Source organism: Blennius ocellaris, assembly GCF_963422515.1.
Source record: "Blennius ocellaris genome assembly, chromosome: 5".
Classification (NCBI taxonomy): domain Eukaryota; kingdom Metazoa; phylum Chordata; class Actinopteri; order Blenniiformes; family Blenniidae; genus Blennius; species Blennius ocellaris.
This window is the reverse complement of record NC_137654.1, coordinates 15380776-15401687: the sequence shown is the minus strand read 5'-3', so window position 1 is coordinate 15401687 and position 20912 is coordinate 15380776. Positions and strand designations below refer to the sequence as shown.

Here is a 20912-nt window from a genome sequence, read left to right as displayed (position 1 = left end):
CACAGAACTTCTTTCTGTCATCCCTTTATCAAACTGATGAAGCAAGTGCTTCCTCTAGTGGCCACAGGACGTCATATCAGGCATAAATGTGATTTGTAGAGGTCTGCCATCAAACATAGAAATAGCAACATTCACTCGACATCAAACTACATGAGTTAAAACTAAAAGAATATAAATCTCAGTTAAAAATGTAAAATGCCTACACATTTAAAAAACTATGGATGCAGAAATTTTATTGATAATTAATATATAATATTAATCGAGGGAAGCGAACAATTCTATTCACAATAGAATAGAATAGAATAGAATAAAATAGACAATACTTCATTAATCCCTGATGGAAATGCTTTAATGAAAACGAAAGAAACAGAGGTAAAGATTTTTTTTCCTGCCCGAACACCTTCATCACTCAGAACATAGTAAAAAGCAAAAATTGAAAATTCCAATGTTAATTACACTTTTAGGTTTGTTTCTTTATGGTTATACTTTAAATGTGTAATAACATTAAGGCTCATCTCACACACACCCAATTACTTCATACATGGAATCAGCTACAAAATCTACCACTTATATTTTGCTCCTTGGTTATTACTGAGCACGATGCAATATGGCCCAATCCTTATCCAAATACAGGCAGACCAAAGTGACGCAGATATGGCCAATATGCTTCCCCATTCCAATCTCTTATGTTCCATGAGCCATTTTAAAGGGATTCATATGTATTTTGTTTATAGGTTATCTGTATCGTAAAATGTCCCAATAATTGAACCTGTCAAACTGTGCAATTAAGGATTTAAATTAAGAATTTGTTAACATTTTTGTTATTTCTCAAATCATAACTAATTTACTGGTTATCCTTGTAGTAAATGTGCTTGGTCACATTCATGCAAAGCTTTATGACGCTCACAATCTTTAAAGTTGCCCATCTCTGATGTGAAGCAGCTGAGAGAAAACTCTTGGTCGTTTTTCAGGTCACTGAAATCCTAATCCTAATGAAAATGTGTGAAGTCTTTCTCTTAAAATATTTCCTGGAATATTGAGAGCCTGTCCTTCAAGTCAATCATTTAATGGGAAGTTCACTTTTAGTTTCAGACCTCAGTTGGACAGGGTATGTAAAGGAAGGCAAGGCAAAATAATTTTATTTATATAGCATCAAGTAAAAAAAGTAGAAAATTTCACATACTTTTTTTTCAAGTGGATGAATTTGTGCATTTCCTCGGATAGCTACACTTCTGGCTGAACTTCATAAATTAGAAACAGAGGTTTGGTCTAATCATACGAGATAGATTAATACTTCACATATGGTTTTGTAAATAATTTAAGTTGCTATCAGGTCAGACAGATGGAGCCATTTCCACTGTTTCAGGGATAAGATATTCACAAGTTTACTGAGACTGCATTTATAATCTTACAATAATAATCAGCTACTTCACCCTTCAATGCCAACTATTACCGCTGTCACATGAATATGTAGCTTGATCACACAATATTGACAAGGTTGTTGAAACAGATTCCAGATCAAATGCAAATGTATTATTGAGTGAAAAGGAGAAACATATTTAAAGGCAAAGATTATAATAACCAAATTATACATACTGTATATTCAGAAAGACTGAAAGAAATCAGAAAGAGCTATATTGTGCTAAAGTGCTAAAATGCTGTTATGTTGCAGAGTCCATAAAGAAGGGGGAAAAGTGATATATAGACTTTGCTCCCACTATAATTTTTCTGTCCTAGGTTATAAGAATCCTTGCTCATTCCCAAAGGCGAACATGCAGCAGGTGTGCTCTCCTGGACATGGCCATCAGGATGGCCGTTGACACTGGGAATTGCCTTGGGAAAGCGTGCAGAGACCTGCGTTCACTATCAACAGGAAGACAAAAACACATTCAGTGATTATGAAACAGCCTTTGATGCACGTGGACTATTTGAGAGACGCTGCCACTTAGTGAGCAACTCACCTTAGTAAGGTTTAGTGCACACATATGCACATCCGTTGCTGCAGCACTTATTAAGGCTGGGGCAGTCGCTGTCAGTGGAGCAAGCATTGACACAGGGGCCAAAGCCTGAGGGCTGGGGGCACAGTCCTGGCTTGCCTGATGAATAGGAATTGAACTTCCTGTATCTCCTTTTCTTCAAAATGGGTCCTTGAGAGAGAAAATGTAACCAAATATTGAACAATTGTCTTGCACATGACAGTGTGATAGTTTGAAAGAAGGCTATGCTAATTCAATGCTGCGTTTTACTGATGTACAAATGAGTTCAATTTATTTTCTTGAATCAACATAACTCGCTCTCAGAATAAACGACAGCCACTGTGTTTCTGTTACACCTGTCTAAGATGATTATTAATATGAGCTGTCACATCTTGATCTATATGGTTCTCATTTCAATGACGAGAAAATATTGACTTTATCGCTCCCTCATGAAAAGACACTCGCACTACAGAGATGCTCATAGAGATGCTGCCACAGGTATATAATTAACTGAGGAAACATTAAAGCTATCAACCTTCTTCCTTTCCACAGTCGCAAATAAACCTTCTTGCTCATGTGGATATGTTGGGCTTTTCTATTTTCTCTGTTAAAAGCACCCAGGAATGAGTGTATTGTACTTAAAAATGTTTTTTTTAATTAAAACAAAACAAAAAAAAAAACAAGTTATCTGACAAAAAGAGGCAGAAGTTCCAATATGATTAAAAAAGAAAATACAATAATACGGGAATACAATTGTGAACCTCGGGGCAGCTGAGGGGCAGCTGAGGGGCAGCATGTGACAGTCGCTCCTATTCATTAACACTTTGCCTGAATAGGTTTGTTGTAAAATTTTTGTGGCTGTATGACAGTAATGACATTACTTTCTTAGCACAGTGATTATTGTATTATGTGTTATCTTAATGTGGTATTAAGAACAGGCTAAAATCTGATTTGCTGCCCTGTCTGGTCATCTTATTATCGGGGGTGATTTTAAATTGTGTGTTACAGCCAGAGTTGGACAGAGCCACGGGGATAGACGCATCACGCCCACAGACAAGAAAAGAGCCGCTTCAGTGTATGGAAGATTTTAATTAAAGAAATGTGTGACGTAAACACCCAAACCAGCTAACTTTCTCTTGCTCCTCCAGTTCTAACCAGATTGTTTCCAGAATCAATTATTACCGATTTTCAGCAGGTTTATTATCCATGATTAGTAACTGTAGGTATGATAGTATAATAATCTCAGTTCATGCCTCAACTTCATTCCTGTTAAAATAACAGAACATTGTTTGCCATCCTCCTACATGGCGGCTGCAGACAACATGGATCAGAGACCCTGAATTTATTGAATTTCTTTAAGCACAAAGTACCGGTAATGAGATACAAAATGAGGTTTGGATTGATGAACATATTTGATTGTTAGTAGGGCTGTCATTGTTATTGTTTTTTTAATTCTGTTTTTTGTTCCCTTTTTTTCTCTTCTTTTTGGGCTTTTATAATGTGTGTATTGTATTGTTATACAATAAAGAGATGGTTTAAAAAAAAAGGTTTCACAGCATGAAGGTTTACTTTTCTAACCATAAAGAATAGTTTTTCAAGGCGAGTGTGAAAAACGTACTTTTTTAATGCTTGACTTCGATATGTGATTTCATTAAATATATTCTTCCACTAGCTCTACCAATCTTTAGTCTTTTAGTGTTGTTTCAATTGGAGATCCAGCAAATGTTATGATTAACAGAAATCCAATGCTAGTTTTTGGTTTGTAAGGTGTGACACTCCGTTCCATGTGCAGATAAGTAGGGCACATTTCAAGGCCATACAACCACAATTACAATTCATTTCAGAAGTCGTTGTATTAGTATCTCACCTCCGTTTGGTGCCACACACAAACGTCCACATCCCACTTTGGTGCACTCCAGGTTTGTGGGGCAGTCCTCATCAACATTGCATTCATCAATGCATGAGTCCGATGGTAAGACATTATTAGTAGCATCGGAATCCCACAGGTCAGATCCGTCTGAATAGAAAGAGAATTCATGAGAATGGAAAATAATTGCAATGGCCATTTTTATTTGCTCAAATCAATTAAAAATAAATCTGCCGTTTTCATTGGTAAGGACGCCTTGATTATTCCTGTGTTTGATCAGGAGATGATACTCCACTGAACTTATTTTACTCTCTCACCATTGTATGATGCTTTGCACACATGAGAAATACAGAAATAAAAATGACAAAAGAAATGTATTTCACTTATATAGTGCTTTAATAGCTGTGTGATGGTTCGAACAGTATCTGCTGATCAGAGATCACCAATGGCGCAGTCATGTCTGCGCATGGAATAATGAATATGTCCTATGTATGAAATACCAAGCATTAGGAATCTTTGATTTAATTAGAAAAGATAGGTAGGATAGGTTCTTCCTTTTAATAAAGGACAATATATAACACATGAAAAAATAATTTACAAATGAAAGGGCTGTCCTATAAACCGAATATCTTATCTACGAGAGGCATTTCAGAGGGTTTGCCACAGAACTCACCAAGAATGTCTGAACTCATACTGTCACTTCCTGAATACCATCCACTCAATGTGTCTGAAGGCAGAGAAAAACAACCGTGAACAATGTAAACATAAAATATGAAAAATACGAAAATACACATGTTCCCACTTTCAATCATTCAGGTGAAGACAATGTAGCTCCACCACTGCTAAAGGCATACATACTTCATGCTTCGAGGAACAAACTTTCTATTGGCAATAATAATACTGGCATCATATCTTCACAGAGACACAAGCCCTGAGTTTTGCTTGTCTTAAAGTTTTGGTTAAATTACATTAAAAGAAATGGCTCTATAGAAAAGAAAAACAGGCTTCTTGTGTAATAAAATCATCACCCAGTCACATACAATGTCAAAGAGGATAAGAGCCCGAAACATAAACAATAACAAAAAGAAAATATTTCCTATTATTATTGTTATTATTGAGGTTTTACCACAAAACTCACTTAGAAAGTTTGAACCCGTTGTTTTGCAGTATGAACCCCAGTTCCACAGCGTGTCTGAAGGAAAGAAAAACAACCATGAACCAGGAAACAAAGTTTAATAACGGAGTAACCTTAAACTACATGTGGTATTTTAGTGGTTTCCTTATTGAACTCACCAAGAACGTTTGAACTTGACTCATCAGTTCCGGTCAATGAATCCAAATCCCACAGGTTGTCTAAAGGAAGGAGAAAACAACCATGACCAAACTATTGTGCAACAGTCTCAACAATGTGATAATCCACATGTTACAATTTTCAATTTGGGGGTTCAAAGTAATGTAGCTTCACCTACTTGTGTAAATGACAAATTCTTCATCAATATATGCCAAAATCTTAACTGTGTGAGAGTTCACTGGATTTACCACAGAACTCACCCAAACTATCTGATGTCTTCACGTCACTTCCCTCATAAAGATCCAAATCCCACAGGTTGTCTAAAGGAAAGAGAAAACAACCATGACCAAACTATTGTGCAACAGTCTCAACAATGTGATAATCCACATGTTACAATTTTCAATTTGGGGGTTCAAAGTAATGTAGCTTTACCTACTTGTGTAAATGACAAATTCTTCATCAATATATGCCAAAATCTTAACTGTGTATGATAGTTCACTGGATTTAACACAGAACTCACCCAAACTATCTGATGTCTTCACGTCACTTCCCTCATAAAGATCCAAATCCGACAGGTTGTCTGAAGGAAAGCGAAAACAACCATGGCCAAACTATTGTGCAACAGCCTCAAAAATATGCCAATACACATGCAGTTTGGATTTTTGAGGTTCAAAGTAATATAGCTTCACCTACTTGTGTAAATAACAAATTCTTCATCAATATATGCTAAAATCTTAACTGTGTATGATATTTCACTGGATTTACCACATTACTCACCCAAAATATCTGATTTCTTCAGGTCACTTCCCTCATAACGATCCAATCTCCACAGTTTGTCTGAACAGAAAGAAAAACAACCAAATCTTTAATTTACAGAAATCAACAGGTTGCTATTGTTAGGTATTCAGATCAAATGAAATCAATGTGGCTCCATGTCTGCTGGAGCGGTACATGCTACAGGGAGAATAGATTTAGGAGCAGCTGCTGTAACAACCTCAGTGTGTTTCAAGAGCTGTTTCCTTTTAAGTTAAGAGATAAAGAGACTTTTCAAGTCATAATTTTAATTTACTGGCAAAAGCCATAAACAAAAAATAATCTAAAAGTGAAAATGTTTAGAAAGGTTATTTAATGATTAACCTTCTGTTGAGAAAGGTTATTTCATGATTTCCTCCCCCTTGAACTGCTACTTTATCGTGGTGGGGGAGTTTGAGCACCCGAATGATCCTCGGGAGCTATGTTGTCAGGGGGCTTTATGCCCCCAGTAGGGTCTCCCAAGGCAAACAGGTCCTAGGTGATGGGTCAGACCAAAAGCAGTTTAAAATACCCCAATGAGCACGCATGAGAGGAGAGTAGAGACGTCGCCAGGTTTGGCGCAGCCGGGGCCACACCCTGGAGCCAGGCCCGGGGTCAAGGCTCGTATGCGAGAGCCTGGTGGCCAGGTTCTTTTTTTTTTTTTTTTTTTTTTTTTATTATTATTTTTAAATACTTTACAGTCATTCCAATTTGCTGTTATAGAGAAAATAGAAAAGCCCAACATATCCACATGAGCAAGCAGGTGTGTTTGCGACTGTGGAAAGGAAAAACTCCCTCAACAAGGAGAAACCTTTGCAGAAACCAGACTCAGAGGTGGCGGCATTCTGCGGACCGGTTGGGGTGAGAGGATAGAGGAGAGGAGAGGAGAGGAGAGGAGAGACAGAGAAAGGCTTGGTGAAACAAAATAAATACAAAAAATACAAAATACAAAATACATACAATACCCTTGTTAGTGCTACATACAATTGTTTTTTTTTTTTTTTTTTTTTTTTTTGATAATACATTAACCACAGTGATCTAAATATTTTCCAACTGCCATGAGATTAAGACCAGCCTGAGCAACAACAGAGCAAAAGACCTAAATAATGACAACAATTATAACAAAAGCAAAAAGCAAAAGGACATAGAACAAAAATAAATAAATAAATAAATAAAACAAACAAACAAACACAACAACAACAAAAGCAGACAACAACTTGGTTTTGATAATTAACAGAACAATCTCGTCAATGAGGAGTGGGAGTGTGTGTGTGTGTGTGTGTGTGTGTGTGTGTGTGTGTGTGTGTGTGTGTGTGTGTGTGGTTTGTCCTCTGGATGTGAATGAAACTGTTGTGGGGGGGCCGCAGCACCACCCCGGAGCCCAAGGCCACCAGGGCCGGACGCTGCCACTCCGGCACCCAGCGACCCACCGGATCCAGGGAGGCCCCGACAACCCCCCCCGGAGAGCCACGCCCCAACCCGGAAGGCACCAGACGGAGCGCGGAGAGAGGACCCCCCCCCAGGCCAGAGGGGCCCACAGGAGAAGGATAAAGGGCGCAGAGCCCCGGGCCCCGACCGAGCCGCCAAGCCGGGACCGGCCAGCGCAGCGCCCCCAGGCCACGCGGGCAGGGAGCCCCCCCGGCCCCGACAGCGGAGCCCGCCGCACCCCCGGGGGCCATCCCCCCACCACCCCCCCAACCCCCGGCGGGACAGAGAAGGCCCCAGCCGCCGAGCCCCAGACCAGCCCCCCCCCCAGACCAGGAAGAGCGAAGGCCCAGCCAGGCCCGGCCGGAGGACAGCCACCCCCCCCCCCCCCCACCCCATCACCTAATCCCAGCCCACCCACACACTCACACCCAAGCATACGCATACACACACACAGACATACATACACACCCACACAGATACACACACCAAGCATACACATACACACACAGACATACACATCTACATATATACAGACATACGTACATACATTTATATGGTTGGGAGGGGGGTGCCCCCCACTCCCCAGGCCGCCAGCCAGGCCCCCACCAGGCCACTACGGGATCTCGTCCTCCACCAGTCCAACTGTGAATAGGGAGGGAGGACCACTACCCAGCCCCCCCGGAGGTGCCACGCCCGAGCTAGCGTGCCCCCCGCACTCCAGCCGCACCCGCCCCGGAACACGGCGGGACCACAGCGGGAGGTGCTGGGGGGAGCCCCCACCCCCCCCTCCACCCTGTGGGGTGTTGGGTGCATGTGGATGTGTGTATTTGTGTTTTGAAGAGGTGGTGCAATGTGTGTGTCTAGGGTGCGGTTTAAAATTGAGGGGTAGCGGGGGCCCGGGCGTTCTACCGCTGCCCAGCGGCAGAACCCCGAAAGCCAGCTGATCCCCTCAAGACCCTGCGTGACTAAGTGTAGTTAAAATTGTGGGCGGCGCAAAGTCGGGGGAGGGGTAGACCACAGTTAAGTGGCCTGGACCCCTGGTGGCCAGGTTCTTGCCCGCGGGACCCGGCCGGGCTCAGCCCGGAGGGACAACGAGGGCCCCTCCTCCTCATCCTCCTGTGAGCCCACCACCCACAGAGGCTGCCGTAGGGGTCGGGTGCAGTGTGGATTGGGTGGCAGCCGACGGCAGGGGCCTCGACGATCCGATCCCCAGACACAGAATCTGGCTTTTGGAACATGAAATGTGACCTCGCTTTGGGGGGAAGGAGCCCGAGCTTGTGCGGGAGGCTGAGAGACACTGTCTAGATATAGTCGGGCTCATCTCCACTCACAGCTTGGACTCTGGAACCCAGCTCCTCGACAGGAGCTGGATACTCCACTTCTCTGGAGTTGCCCGCAGTGTAAGGCGGTGGGCTGGCGTGGGCTTGCTTACTGCCCCGCAGCTCAGCCGCCATGTGTTGGAGTTCACCCCAAGAAACGAGATGGTTGCGTCCCTACGCCTTCTAGTAGGGGACAGGTCTGTGACTGTTGTCTCTGACTGTTGTCTCGGCCTATGCACCCAACAGCAGTTCAGAGTACCCAACCTTCTTGGAGTCCCTGGGAGGGGTGCTGGATAGTGCTCCAACTGGGGACTCCATTGTTCTCCTGGGGGATTTCAACGCCCACGTGGGCAATGACAGTGAGACTTGGAAAGGGGTGATTGGGAGGAACGGTCTCCCCGATCTGAACCCGAGCGGTGTTCTGTTATTGGACTTCTGTGCATACAGTTTGTCCATAACAAACACCATGTTCAAGCACAGGGGTATCCATATGTGCACGTGGCACCAGGACACCCTAGACTGGAGGTCAATGATGACAATGACTTTGTGGTCGTGTCAGCTGATCTCCGGCCGCGTGTCTTGGACACTCGGGTAAAGAGAGGGGCAGAGCTGTCAACTGATCACCACCTGGTGGTGAGTTGGATGCGCTGGACCAGGAGAAGGCCAGATAGACTCGGCAGGCCCAAACGTGTTATGAGGGTCTGCTGGGAACACCTGGCCGAGCCCTCTGTCCGCGCAGTTTTCAACTCCCACCTCTGGGAGAGCTTCTCACAGACCCCGAGGGAGGCTGGAGACATTGAGTCCGAGTGGACCAGGTTCTCCACTTCCATTGTTGAAGCTGCTGTTCAGAGCTGTGGCCGCAGGGTCTCTGGCGCCTGTCGTGGCGGCAATCCCCAAACCCGGTGGTGGAAACCGGAAGTAAGGGATGCCGTCAAGCTGAAGAAGGAGTCCTATCGGGCATTGTTAGCTCATAGGACTCCCGAGGCAGTCGACAGGTACCGGCAGGCCAAGCGAGCTGCAGCCCGGGCTGTGGTGGAGGCAAAAACTCGGGTCTGGGAGGAGTTCGGAGAGGCCATGGAGGAAGACTTTCGGTCGGCCACGAGGAAATTCTGCCAAACCCTCCGGCACCTCAGGCGGGGGAAGCAGTTCTCCCCCAACACCGTTTACAGTGGATGTGGGGAGCTGTTGACCTCAACTGGGGATGTTGTCGGGAGGTGGAAGGAATACTTCAAGGACCTCCTCAATCCCACCACCACATCTTCCGTTGAGGAAGCGGAGGCTGGGTTCTCAGAGGTGGACTCGTTCATTACCCAAGCTGAAGTCACCGAGGTTGTTGCGAAGCTCCTCGGTGGTAAGGCACCGGGAGTGGATGAGATTCGCCCAGAGTTCCTTAAGTCTCGGGATGTGCAGGGACTGTCGTGGCTGACTCGTCTCTGCAACATCGCGTGGCGGGCGGGGACAGTACCTCTGAACTGGCAGACTGGGGTGGTGGTCCCTCTCTTCCAGAAGGGGGATCAGAGGGTGTGTTCCAACTACAGAGGGATCACACTCCTCAGCCTCCCCGGGAAAGTCTATTCCAGGGTACTGGAGAGGAGGGTCCGGCCGTTAGTCGAACCTCGGATCCAAGAGGAACAATGCGGTTTTCGTCCTGGTCATGGAACACTGGACCAGCTCTATACCCTCCACCAGGTGCTTGAGGGTTCATGGGAGTTCACCCAACCAGTCCACATGTGTTTTGTGGATCTGGAGAAGGCGTTCGACCCTGTCCCTCGAGATGTCCTGTGGGGGGTGCCCCGGGAGTATGGAGTCCGGGGCCCTTTGTTAAGGGCTGTTCGGTCCTTGTATTCCCAGAGCAGGAGTTTGGTTCGCATTGCCGGCAGTAAGTCGGACCTGTTCCCAGTGCACGTTGGCCTCCAGCAGGGCTGTCCTCTATCCCCGATTCTGTTCCTTATATATATGGACAGAATTTCTAGGCACAGCCAGGGGCCGGAGGGGGTCCAGTTTGGGGACCACAGGATCTCATCTCTGCTATTTGCGGATGATGTGGTTCTGTTGGCTCCATCAAGCCTGGACCTTCAGTGTACAGCTGGGATGAGTATCAGCACCTCTAAATCCGAGGACATGGTTCTCGATCAGAAAAAGGTGGCTTGCCCCCTCCAGGTCGGTGGAGTGCCCTTGTCACAGGTGGAGGAGTTCAAGTATCTTGGGGTCTTGTTCACGAGTGGGGGAAAGATGGAGCATGAGATCAACAGGCGGATCGGTGCAGCGTCTGCAGTTATGCAGACGTTGTATCGGTCCGTCATGGTGAAGAAGGAGCTGAGACAAAAATCGAAGCTCTCGATTTACCGGTCGATCTTCGTTCCTACCCTCACCTATGAAAGTACTTTCAACAATGAACTCACCTAGAAATCCATACTTTGTACTCCCTCCACTTCCCTCTTCTAAATCGTTATAGAAATCCTTATCTGAAGGCAAAGAAAAACAAACAAGAACAATGTAAAAATGAAGAATATGTAAATACACATGTTCCCACTTTCAATAATTCAGGTGAAGACAATGTAACTTCACTTCTGCTAAAGGCATACATACTCCATGCTACAAGGAACAAACTTTCAATTGGCAATAATAATACTGGCTTCATATGTTCACAGAGGCACAAGCCCTGAGTTTTTCTTGTCTTGAGGTTTTGGTTAAATGCCATTAAAAGAAATGGTTCTATAGAAAAGACAAAGAAACAGGCTTCTTGTGTAATAAAATCATCATCCAGTCACATCCAATGTCAAAGAGGATAAGAACCAAAAGCATAAATAACAAAACAAGAAAAGCTTTTCCCCTATTATTAGATTATTGAGGTTTTACCACTCACTTAGAAAGATTGAAGTCTTTGTTTTGTAGTATGAACCCAATTTCCACAGCTTGTCTAAAGGAAAGAAAAACAACCATGAACGATGAATCGGTTTCAGGAAACAAAGTCCAGTATTTAAGAAATCTTAACTGCATTGGGTATTTTAGTGGTTTCCTGATTGAACTCACCAAGAAAGTTTGAACTTGAGTCCCCACTTCCACTTCCTTCTTCCACATCATATCTCCACAGTTTGTCTGAAGGAAAGACAAAACAACCAAATCTTTAAGTTACAGAAATCAACAGGTTGCTATTTTTACGTATTCAGATCAAACGAAAACAATGTGGCTCCATGTGTTCAAAGAGTTGTTTCCTATCAAGTTGCAGTAAAAGAGCAAAACAGACTCTTCAAGTCATAATTTCAATTCACTGGCAAAAGTCACAAACAAAAAAGAATCTAAAAGTGAAAATGTTTAGAAAGGTTAATTAATGATTTCACCAGCGAACTCACCGAAAAGACTTGACTTCCCACTGCCACTTCCCTCGTCGAGATCCAAATCCCACAGGTTGTCTGGACACAAAAAAACAACCACATTTTTACTTTACAGCAATCAACAGGTTGCTATTTTTCTTATCACACAAATCTTAACTGCATGAAGCATTCAGTACTTTCAACAATGAACTTACCTGGGAATTCTCTATCTGTAATATCTCCACTTCCCTCTTCCAGATCGAAAAAGAAATCGTCATCTGAGGGCAAAGAAAAACAAACAAGAAAAATGTAAAAATGGGAATCCATACTTTGTACTCTCCCCACTTCCCTCTTCTAAATCGTAATAAAAATCCTTTTCTGAAGGCAAAGAAAAACAAACAAGAACAATGTAAAAATAAAGAATATGAAAATACACATCCCATTTTCAACCATTCAGGTGAAGACAATGTAGCTCCACTTCTACTAAAGGCATACATACCCAATGCTTCAAGGAACAAACTTTCTATGCTCAACAAAAATTAAAAAAACAAACATACAAATTAATTAAATATTAAATAAGCTGAGTGATGATGAAGATCCACTTTATTCTAATTTGAGCTGCCTTTCATAACATTGTGCTGGGATTTTGTGAGAGTTAACATCTGAAAAATAGGCACTATTTTAATGGCAAAAAAGTAAATATGTAAACATTTCAACCAATGTATTTGGAGGACGCCTTCACCAGTGACAGTAATTGGTTAATTAAGTGTCACTGAAAAGCTGTTGGTTAGTTGAATGTGGGCAAGTGAGAGTGAGACAGAGCAACCATCCTCCCCTAATAAGCATGCCCACATATATGCACCATGATTTCATTTCATTATATTCCTAGATTACTTTTTGTTATTTTCGATAACACCTTGATCACAAAAAACTGTGTTGGTTATTTAAGTTTTTGCTGTCTTTGTGATATCCTTTTGCCTTTATTATTTATAACAATTTTGAAGCTTTCTGTGCACTGTGTTGGTCTGGTTTTTAATCGAGTTGGTCGGATTTAATCTTGTATTTGGACATGAACTGGTCAGATCACACAACTCTGACTGTGCACCAATCAACTTTATGATGGGACTTTAGTATTACAACACTGCCCCCTACTGGCTGTAATTCACCATAGCAAGTCAAAGAGGACAATGGCCAAAAGCCAAAGAATAAAATACATATTCATTACATACCAGAGGGCATGTAGTGATTTTGATACAGAACTCACCAAAAAGTATTGACCTGCCGCTTCCCTCCAATGCATTTCTTAACTCTTCAAGTTGTTCTGAATGGGAAGAAAAAATAAGAATAAAAACTGCATCAGCAAAGAGTTTCAAAATCTCATAAATCCAGATCTTGGCATTTTTATTCATTCAGGTCAGGATTATGGCATCAATCCCACTTTACCAAGAACATGGAGAAATAAAAAAAAAAAAAAAGAAATGCTGTTGGGTCTCCATTAGCAACTTTTCAGTTCTTTTCCTCTTGTGATGAAATCACATAGCAGATAAGTTGATCAAGCAGCTCGGTGATTGGGTACATTTTTATCATGTTATTGGTATCATTTTTCTAATTTGTTTCATAAATTAATTAAAATCAATGCATTCAAAAAAGCATGAATGAAAAACAGGCAAAAGTGCAAAAGACATAAATAACGATGAATATGTAAGTAAAGTAAAGTATGTAAGTATCATATCTAGTAGGCAAGTAGGGGTAAGACTGTCTTCTGAGAGTTTTTAACCACAAAACTCACCGAGATCACCTCCATTCAAGTCGCAAATTCCCTCGGCACAACCAAATTCCTGCTGCTGGTCTGAATGGAATAATTAGAATTAAATGGAATAAGTAAAAATAGCCACGAATCATCAATCATTACAATATGGCAATACACATGACCGAAGTAACAGGGCTCCATGTCTGCGGAATAAACACATTGACTGATTTCTGACAAACACACCTCATGAAGACTTTGTCAAAATAAATAATAATAATAGTAAGTGTTTATTCAGCTGTTCCCCTTTACAGGGGTTACCGGAGTGCACATTATTTTTCTGTCTGGTGCAAAGTGTTCATATTCTAAGATAGGTAGGAGCTTCAGTTTGCCATTAACATGTGGAAAGTCACAAACTATTTCCAGGGCAGCAGATTAGTTTTTACAATACATTTTTTCCACAAGCTTGAACTGAAATATCATGAGTACCAGGAACAAAATATACTCACATCATTTTTTACTTACTACAGCTTAAAAAAAATATTGTGCTACTATTGTCATCATTCAACTTTCACTAAGGTTTTCTTTGAGAAAACTGATATGTGACCATGGCTGAAAAGTGTAGTTACAATACAAATACTAATGTGCGTCATGTGTGGATAAAAAAAAAGGCATAGAGAGTAACAAATGCAGATATTTATGTTTGAAGTTTGCCATACACAAATACAGAAAACATTTAAGAACAAAAAGTTGTAGTTTAGAAATTGCCATCAAGCTTACCTGTGCCTAAATATTTCAATGAATCAAAATCCCACGATGCAGGTAATTCTGAATGAAAAGAGCAAATAAGATTATTAAAACATGCTGAAAATGTGGCAATCCACTTGCTTCCATTTTGAATTGATGCAGGTCATTTTAGAAATGAAGATATGTACAAGACATGAGCATCTTTTTATCACAAATCCTGAAAGCTGAACTGATAGCAAAGAAAAACGACTCTCAAGACAGTCACAAGTTCTGTCATTAAGTGATTGTACAATGACATACAAAAAAATATGTTACAAAAGCTTATCTCAAACAATCAATAACAATCATTGAGATACTTAGGGGATTTGTGGAAGCCAATCCTAACCTCCTTCATCATAGTTCCAAACCCACGGAGCAGAATCATCTGAATGGAAATAATAAAAGAAAAAATGTAAATGGAGTTGTAAAAATGGAGACATGAAAAGTGTGAATTCACACACACTTGAATCATTCAGGTCAAAACAAAGCAACGGAAACAGCTAAAGAAAAATAAGAAGTAAATACTCTCTTTGTAGATTACAAATATGCTCAAATAAAATCATAAAAATGCATCTGTTTCTTGTTTTAATTGACCTCCACAGCGTTCACCTGGTAAGGTGAATTTATAGTCCTACTCCCTCTTTTCTAATTTACAATTCCACAGTTGAAAATGTAGCAATATCCAGGTGCAAAAAGTTGTGAGATAAACAGTTTGAAAAATGTGGCTTTTGACAGCAACAGGCTTGTTTGTTGTTCTTTGAAAATGTGAGTTTCTCATATGAAGGTGACAAACATCCTGTCGTAGGAAACCATATTTGATGATGTGCCTCTTAACTCATCACTTACATTCGTATGATGCCACGCACAGCCGTCCACATCCCTTCCTGAGGCACTTTGTGTTTCCGGGGCACTGGTTGTCATTAGAGCACAAATCAGTGCAGGGTGAGTCGCCGCCCATTAGAGAGTCCCAATGCCACATTTGAGACTCTTCTGTAGGGAACAAGAAGTTGTGTATCAGAAGGTCTGAAAGATGTGACTTTGTAACTTTTTCTGCAAGGTTTAAAATATTCACTGAGGAAAAAAAAAAAAAGGTTGAACAACCTCATGTAAAGCAACTGAGACTGAAACAATCAAACTATCACATAAATGGGCTGTAAAAGCTCAGAAAAAAAGGCCATTTGAAACTTCTGGACCACCAAATGGTGGCCTCCATGGCCTATGCCATTATCCTAATGTAGACAAGATGGGCACGTAAAACAAGTGATCATTACATTTGCCTGACGTCAAAAGCTAAACACTTTTGAATGCCTGTTTTTTTTTGTTTTTCTTGCTGTTTTCAATCCCCAGCTCACCGTTGTCTGGTGCCTCACACATTCGTCCACATCCTTTGATGGAGCACGTCGTACTTTCGGGGCAGTCGTCGTCAGTGTAGCACAAAGAAATGCACGGCATCAACGCGTCGAGACCCAGGTTACAGTTCGAACCACAAAGTGAAGGCTCCTCTGAAGGAAAAGAAAAATCTACTTCAAAAAACAATGTTGTTGTTAAAAAAGAAAATGTGGCTTTTGACATTGTTGTTAGTGTTTACCTTGGTATGATGGTGTGCACAGCCGTCCACTTCCCTGATTCACGCACTTCATGTTGTTAGGGCACTGATAGTCATTAGTGCACAAATCGACGGCACCCAGTGTGGAGTCCAAATCCCACACATAAGAATCTTCTGAATTAAAAAGAAATCAATATTTCAAAACAAAACAACACATGCAAAATGTAATTATTACCAAATCCAAAATTATTACCACTTTTTAATAGCAAATTGTGATGCATAGTTTACATTTCTCCTTTCATTTTGTTTTATGTATTTTTTTATGATTAATCGGTCTGTGATAATCTTATGTTGTGCTCTCTCTCTCTCTCTCTCTCTCTGAGCTCACCTGCATGCATTGGCATGCACATTCGTCCGCATCCCTGTATGGAGCACGCCATATTGTTGGGGCAGTCGTCATCACTGTAGCACAGGCTAATGCAAGGCATCAACGCGTCAGGACCCAGGATATTGTCCTGACCACAGGGTGCAGGCACTTCTGAAGAAAGCAAAAAACAAGTGCAGAGTTGCAAAGTTGTATTTGAGTCTTTACACCGATGTATGTTTACCTTGGAAGTTTCCAAAGAAATAAATCAACTTGTTCAAAAGAGATGTGAACTAAGATTATTTCAAAAGGTGAGTTTGTTTGTCCACTGGTAAAATCTCATTAACGACTTAACAAGTCTTGACCAGGAAGAGATCCCCTTTGGGGCTACTTTTGTTTTCTAAAAACTCTCGGGATATTGGGGAGGTTTTGCCATATTCATTCAAAGCTCACCTTCCTCTGGTGGCACGCATATTCGTCCACATCCCTTGATGGCGCACTTCATACTTTCGGAGCAGTCGTCGTCATCGTAGCACAAACTTATACACGGCATCAACGCTTCGATTCCCAGGACACAGTTCGAACCACAAAGCCCAGGCGCATTTTGTTGAAAAGGATCAGCTGCATGTACAAAAAGTTAAATAACACATGAAAAAATTAGGCTTTCAATTTAATCTTTCAGTTGATGTTCATTATCAGTGGTGGCCACCAGACTGCAGAGTATCATTCAGAGCGCATTTTGAAACTGTGATCAGTCCAAACAACACAATTTAAAGGTATAGTAGAGGACTTTCTTCTTCCGGGTGGATCATCAAAATAACTGGTCCTCCCAATTGTCAATCATTCTGGTGATATATGACGTAAGCCCGTCGTACGTGCTCGTCCCTGCGCGCAGCTCACTCTACACGGTTCTCATCATGCCGGTGGCCGACCCGACGCATTATTCTCGGACATTTTTACACAGTTTCACCCCCTCTGGTGCAAATCTTCTTGTAAAGTGAGCTTATGTGAGCGATGCCGACTTGTGACTTGTAAACAGAGCGTGCACGAGGAGAACTGGGCTCGTGCATGTCTCTCGCACGCGTTTTAGTAGGCGTTCCGTCTCGGGAGCAGGTACAGCGTTGCGCATGCGCATTTTTTTCAAAAGGTGGAGAGGGCGGTTCTTTCCTAAAATTCGGGAAAATCCTCCTTTAAGAATGCGAGAGATTGTATGTGTTTTGCCTGTGACAGATGGATGGATGGACTTTAGAAGATGATCAGAGACGTCTTTAAATATTGAAACTGTGTCGTAACACTGTATGAAATATGTATAAAACACAGTATTTCGGGGACATTATACTATAAGGATTTTGAGAGCATTTTAGGCTAAATTCTAAAACCAGAAACTGCTGAGCTGTAAATGGAATCGAGACAAAATTGACCGTAGCAGTAAACCTGCTCATGAGCAGCATTGACTCAAAGAAACCTTGTCAAACTCATAAATGCTAAACATTTTCTTTACTGTTTTACAATTCTTTTTATATTAACCGTTGGTCTGTTAAAAACATATTTGAGCAGTTATTGTACTTGACTTAATAACAAACTCACAATAAGGTATTAACAATCATTTTACTGGGGGAAGACAGTTTATCACTCTGAACGAGACATTCAGTACTATTTGTTCTTTATTCCAGTGTCATAACGCATAGTTAGCAATTATAATTTAGGGATGGGTTGCTCTACTTGGAATGTTTTTGATGTGGCAGAGTTCCACCGTGTCATTTCTCATACTGAAAAGCAGCACCAGTTTACGTCATACACAAAGAACAATAACGAAACCCTCTTTGTTTAAATTTTTTTTTTAAAAGAAAAAGACTATAAGAATGAAGCCTGGACATCAACAATGGCATCAAGACGTTAATGAAAACTCATCAATCGTCACAGCCAAAAATAGAAACAGGTTTAGCCAGAACATGGAGATAGGGATATGGAGAAAATCTCTCCATATCAAACATACATGATAGTCAGAGTAGTTAGTTGTAAAATGAGTAACTTTTTTTTATTTATGAATAGCCGGCCAAAATACAACACAGAATAATTGTATAATTGATGGTAACAAAGAATTTCTGATCCGACTGTACTTAAGTACCTTTTTAAAAATCTCGTCTTGAGTATCTATTATTCTGATAACTTTTGTTAGTCACATTTATATATAACTGACTTGGTATTTGTCTTAAACTCTATGGTGATGACTCAAATTTAAAGTAGCAGAGCCAGTAACTGAGCACAGAGTATCCCATGTTATAAAGAAGTAAGTTGCCATCACTACATGTTCATTGAGCTCAAATTGTAAGTTCACACATTTAAAAAAGGACTTACATTAATAATAAAATAGCCAACACTATCGGTTTCTGTTGAAAACATAAAAGAATTAATAAAATATTGAGTTATATACCAATTAAATCCTCCAAAATGTTTCAATATGTAATTCTTATTCCAGTCTTCTTTGTACAGGCACATGTACTTCTACTGAAGTAAATAAAAGTACTTGACAAAAAGAAATGAAAAACAAATAAATAAATAAATAGAAACCCTTGACATATCTCTTGGTGTGTAAAATCAGCAGGTTACATTACCATTGAAACCATCGATCCATCCTGAGGAAACGGAGCTGAAATGCGCAAATATAACCAGTGTAAAAATGAACGCACAAATAGAAGACTTCATGTTGATGTCATGTACAGAAAATCTTCACCTCTGTCATTATAAACATCACTCTACATTTATACTGCAGGCTGGGCACACCTGCCAGAGGAGGCTGGGTCCTTGTGCCTGTTGAGTTACATTACTGAGGAGAAAGTTGTTGAGCTCAAACACTCAACGCTAACAGTTGAGTGTTTTTCCCTTCAAACAGTGTATTGAATTTACCACAGTGTTGGTGGCTCAAGGAGCCAATATAAAGATAGATACAGATAAATACTCAGATTTTTTGAATTGGTAATGCTGCAAAAGATTGATGGATACACCATACACTCAAGGATACTGATGCTTGTCCTCAACTCCACGATTACAGATTGAAGGCTGTTGCTTGTGGCTCTCTCTCCTTTCCTTTTCTCTCCCTCTATCCCCTAACCCCAACCGAAGCAGCAGAAAGACGCCACCTCGGAGTAAAATTCTGCAGGTTTCTTCCTGTTGAAAAGGACTTTTTCCTTTCCACCATCGACTATGCTTGACCATGTGGGATTGTTGGGTTTTTCTCTTAAAAAGTTTCTTAAAATGGCTGTGTTGTTTGATGCTTTATAAATAAAGTTGATATGAATTAATAATAAGAATGTGCATAAACAACAGATTCACAACTGTTTCCCTCCATAGCTCATTTCTTTTTATTTTGGTCTGCTCTTTCTTATTCCCTGCTACAGTTTGTTCCATTTCTATTTCTGCTTTCTTTACATAATTTCTGTTTCTTTTATTGTTTCATCATCCGATTCCAATCCCATTCGATCTTATCTTATCTTATCCCTTGTTAAAATCTTTATTGATTAACAGCATCTCCTATCCTATGTTCAAACTTTTTTCTTTTTCCCATGATTGATTCTTCTATTTACTGATTCTATATATGACTCCATCACATAGTAATGTTTCTTGAAGCAGTTGAGCTATAGTGTAAAGCTCTGTTCACCAGTCGGTCTACATTCCCACCATCATGTAGTTCCATGATCTTTGAGGCATGACAGAAATAATGATTGCATGGAATGAAGAAGTTGAGATCAGTTTTCTCCCAGCCAGGAAACATTTTCACTTATTCACTGGGTTTGGTTTGCTTTCATGTTGCTGACGAACCGCTCATTTTGGGCTGCTGTCACCCCAAATGAACACTGACCAGAGAAGAGGAAAAGCATGATGAAGTAGAAACCTGGCTTATTGACTGGTCCAGACCAAAGTAGTAACCTCGCCTCTCATGGCTAATGGGTAACCAAGAGCAACTGTGTTACATACTGTTCAGACCAGATATGAATGAGTACCTTTTTCACTACTTCCTCACTGCTCAATGTCGACCCCCAAGACGTTTTCCAACTTTCAATTTCTGCATAGTGTCTGCTTCTTCGGATTCATGCTGTTAAACTAATTTGTTTACTACCCAAAATGCATTGTACTCCACGTCACATCCTCTCGCTTGGTCTGCTGGATTTGCCGCTGATAGTCCCTGCAGTGGTCTGCGACCTCAGTTCACTATGCAGTTGAACCGAGATCTACGTTTTCATGTAGACCAGAGTTCACATTTATGGTCCGGACCAGAGTCTGGGTGAGCTTTCCATATCTCTGGTTTGGTTATGTTTGAAAACGCAGAGGGGGAAATATACATTTTTGTAAATGGATGCATAAGTGTGGCCAAATTCTTCTTTTGATGCGTTCTCAGATGCCAGCCGAAACCTTCCATAAAGCTTAATATTGTGTGGAAATAGGAAATTTCCCTCAGTTAACTTAATGTTTTATTCAATTTAC

The 20912-nt window shown here is 41.2% G+C and overlaps 1 protein-coding gene across 4 annotated transcripts; it reads right to left on the bottom strand.

Annotated features, from left to right (window-relative positions):
• Positions 1-331: 331 nt before the first annotated feature.
• On the bottom strand, positions 332-19154 carry LOC308129969 (uncharacterized protein). 4 transcript variants are annotated; one of them, XM_080496112.1, is made up of 24 exons: positions 19046-19154; positions 16884-17051; positions 16455-16604; positions 16109-16240; positions 15873-16022; positions 15367-15510; positions 14867-14905; positions 14515-14562; positions 13777-13836; positions 13252-13308; positions 12203-12265; positions 12027-12086; positions 11707-11772; positions 11540-11593; positions 11076-11138; positions 5912-5971; positions 5655-5714; positions 5395-5454; positions 5137-5196; positions 4982-5035; positions 4517-4570; positions 3844-3993; positions 1962-2147; positions 332-1863 (listed from the first exon to the last, which is right to left on the bottom strand). In XM_080496112.1, exons 1-23 carry the CDS (start codon positions 19134-19136, stop codon positions 1963-1965), a joined length of 2028 nt encoding a protein of 675 aa, XP_080352238.1. In that variant the 5' UTR covers positions 19137-19154; the 3' UTR covers positions 332-1863; position 1962. The 4 variants fall into 4 exon arrangements, with proteins under 4 accessions (XP_080352238.1, XP_080352239.1, XP_080352240.1 ...); XM_080496113.1 differs by having other exon boundaries at positions 16109-16237; XM_080496114.1 differs by lacking the exon at positions 5395-5454.
• Between the last annotated feature and the right edge of the window lie 1758 nt (positions 19155-20912).

What these genes read in the sequence shown, in the direction of transcription:
- LOC308129969 (XM_080496112.1), bottom strand. Translation starts at nt 19,136, where the DNA reads ATGAAGTCTTCTATTTGTGCGTTCATTTTTACACTGGTTATATTTGCG. An exon ending in AAAGACTTCAATCTTTCTAA is followed by an intron (nt 11,139 to 11,539) that starts GTGAGTGGTAAA and finishes CTTTGCCTTCAG; the next exon opens with ATAAGGATTTCTATAACGAT. An exon ending in TATGAGTTCAGACATTCTTG is followed by an intron (nt 3,994 to 4,516) that starts GTGAGTTCTGTG and finishes CTTTCTATTCAG; the next exon opens with ACGGATCTGACCTGTGGGAT.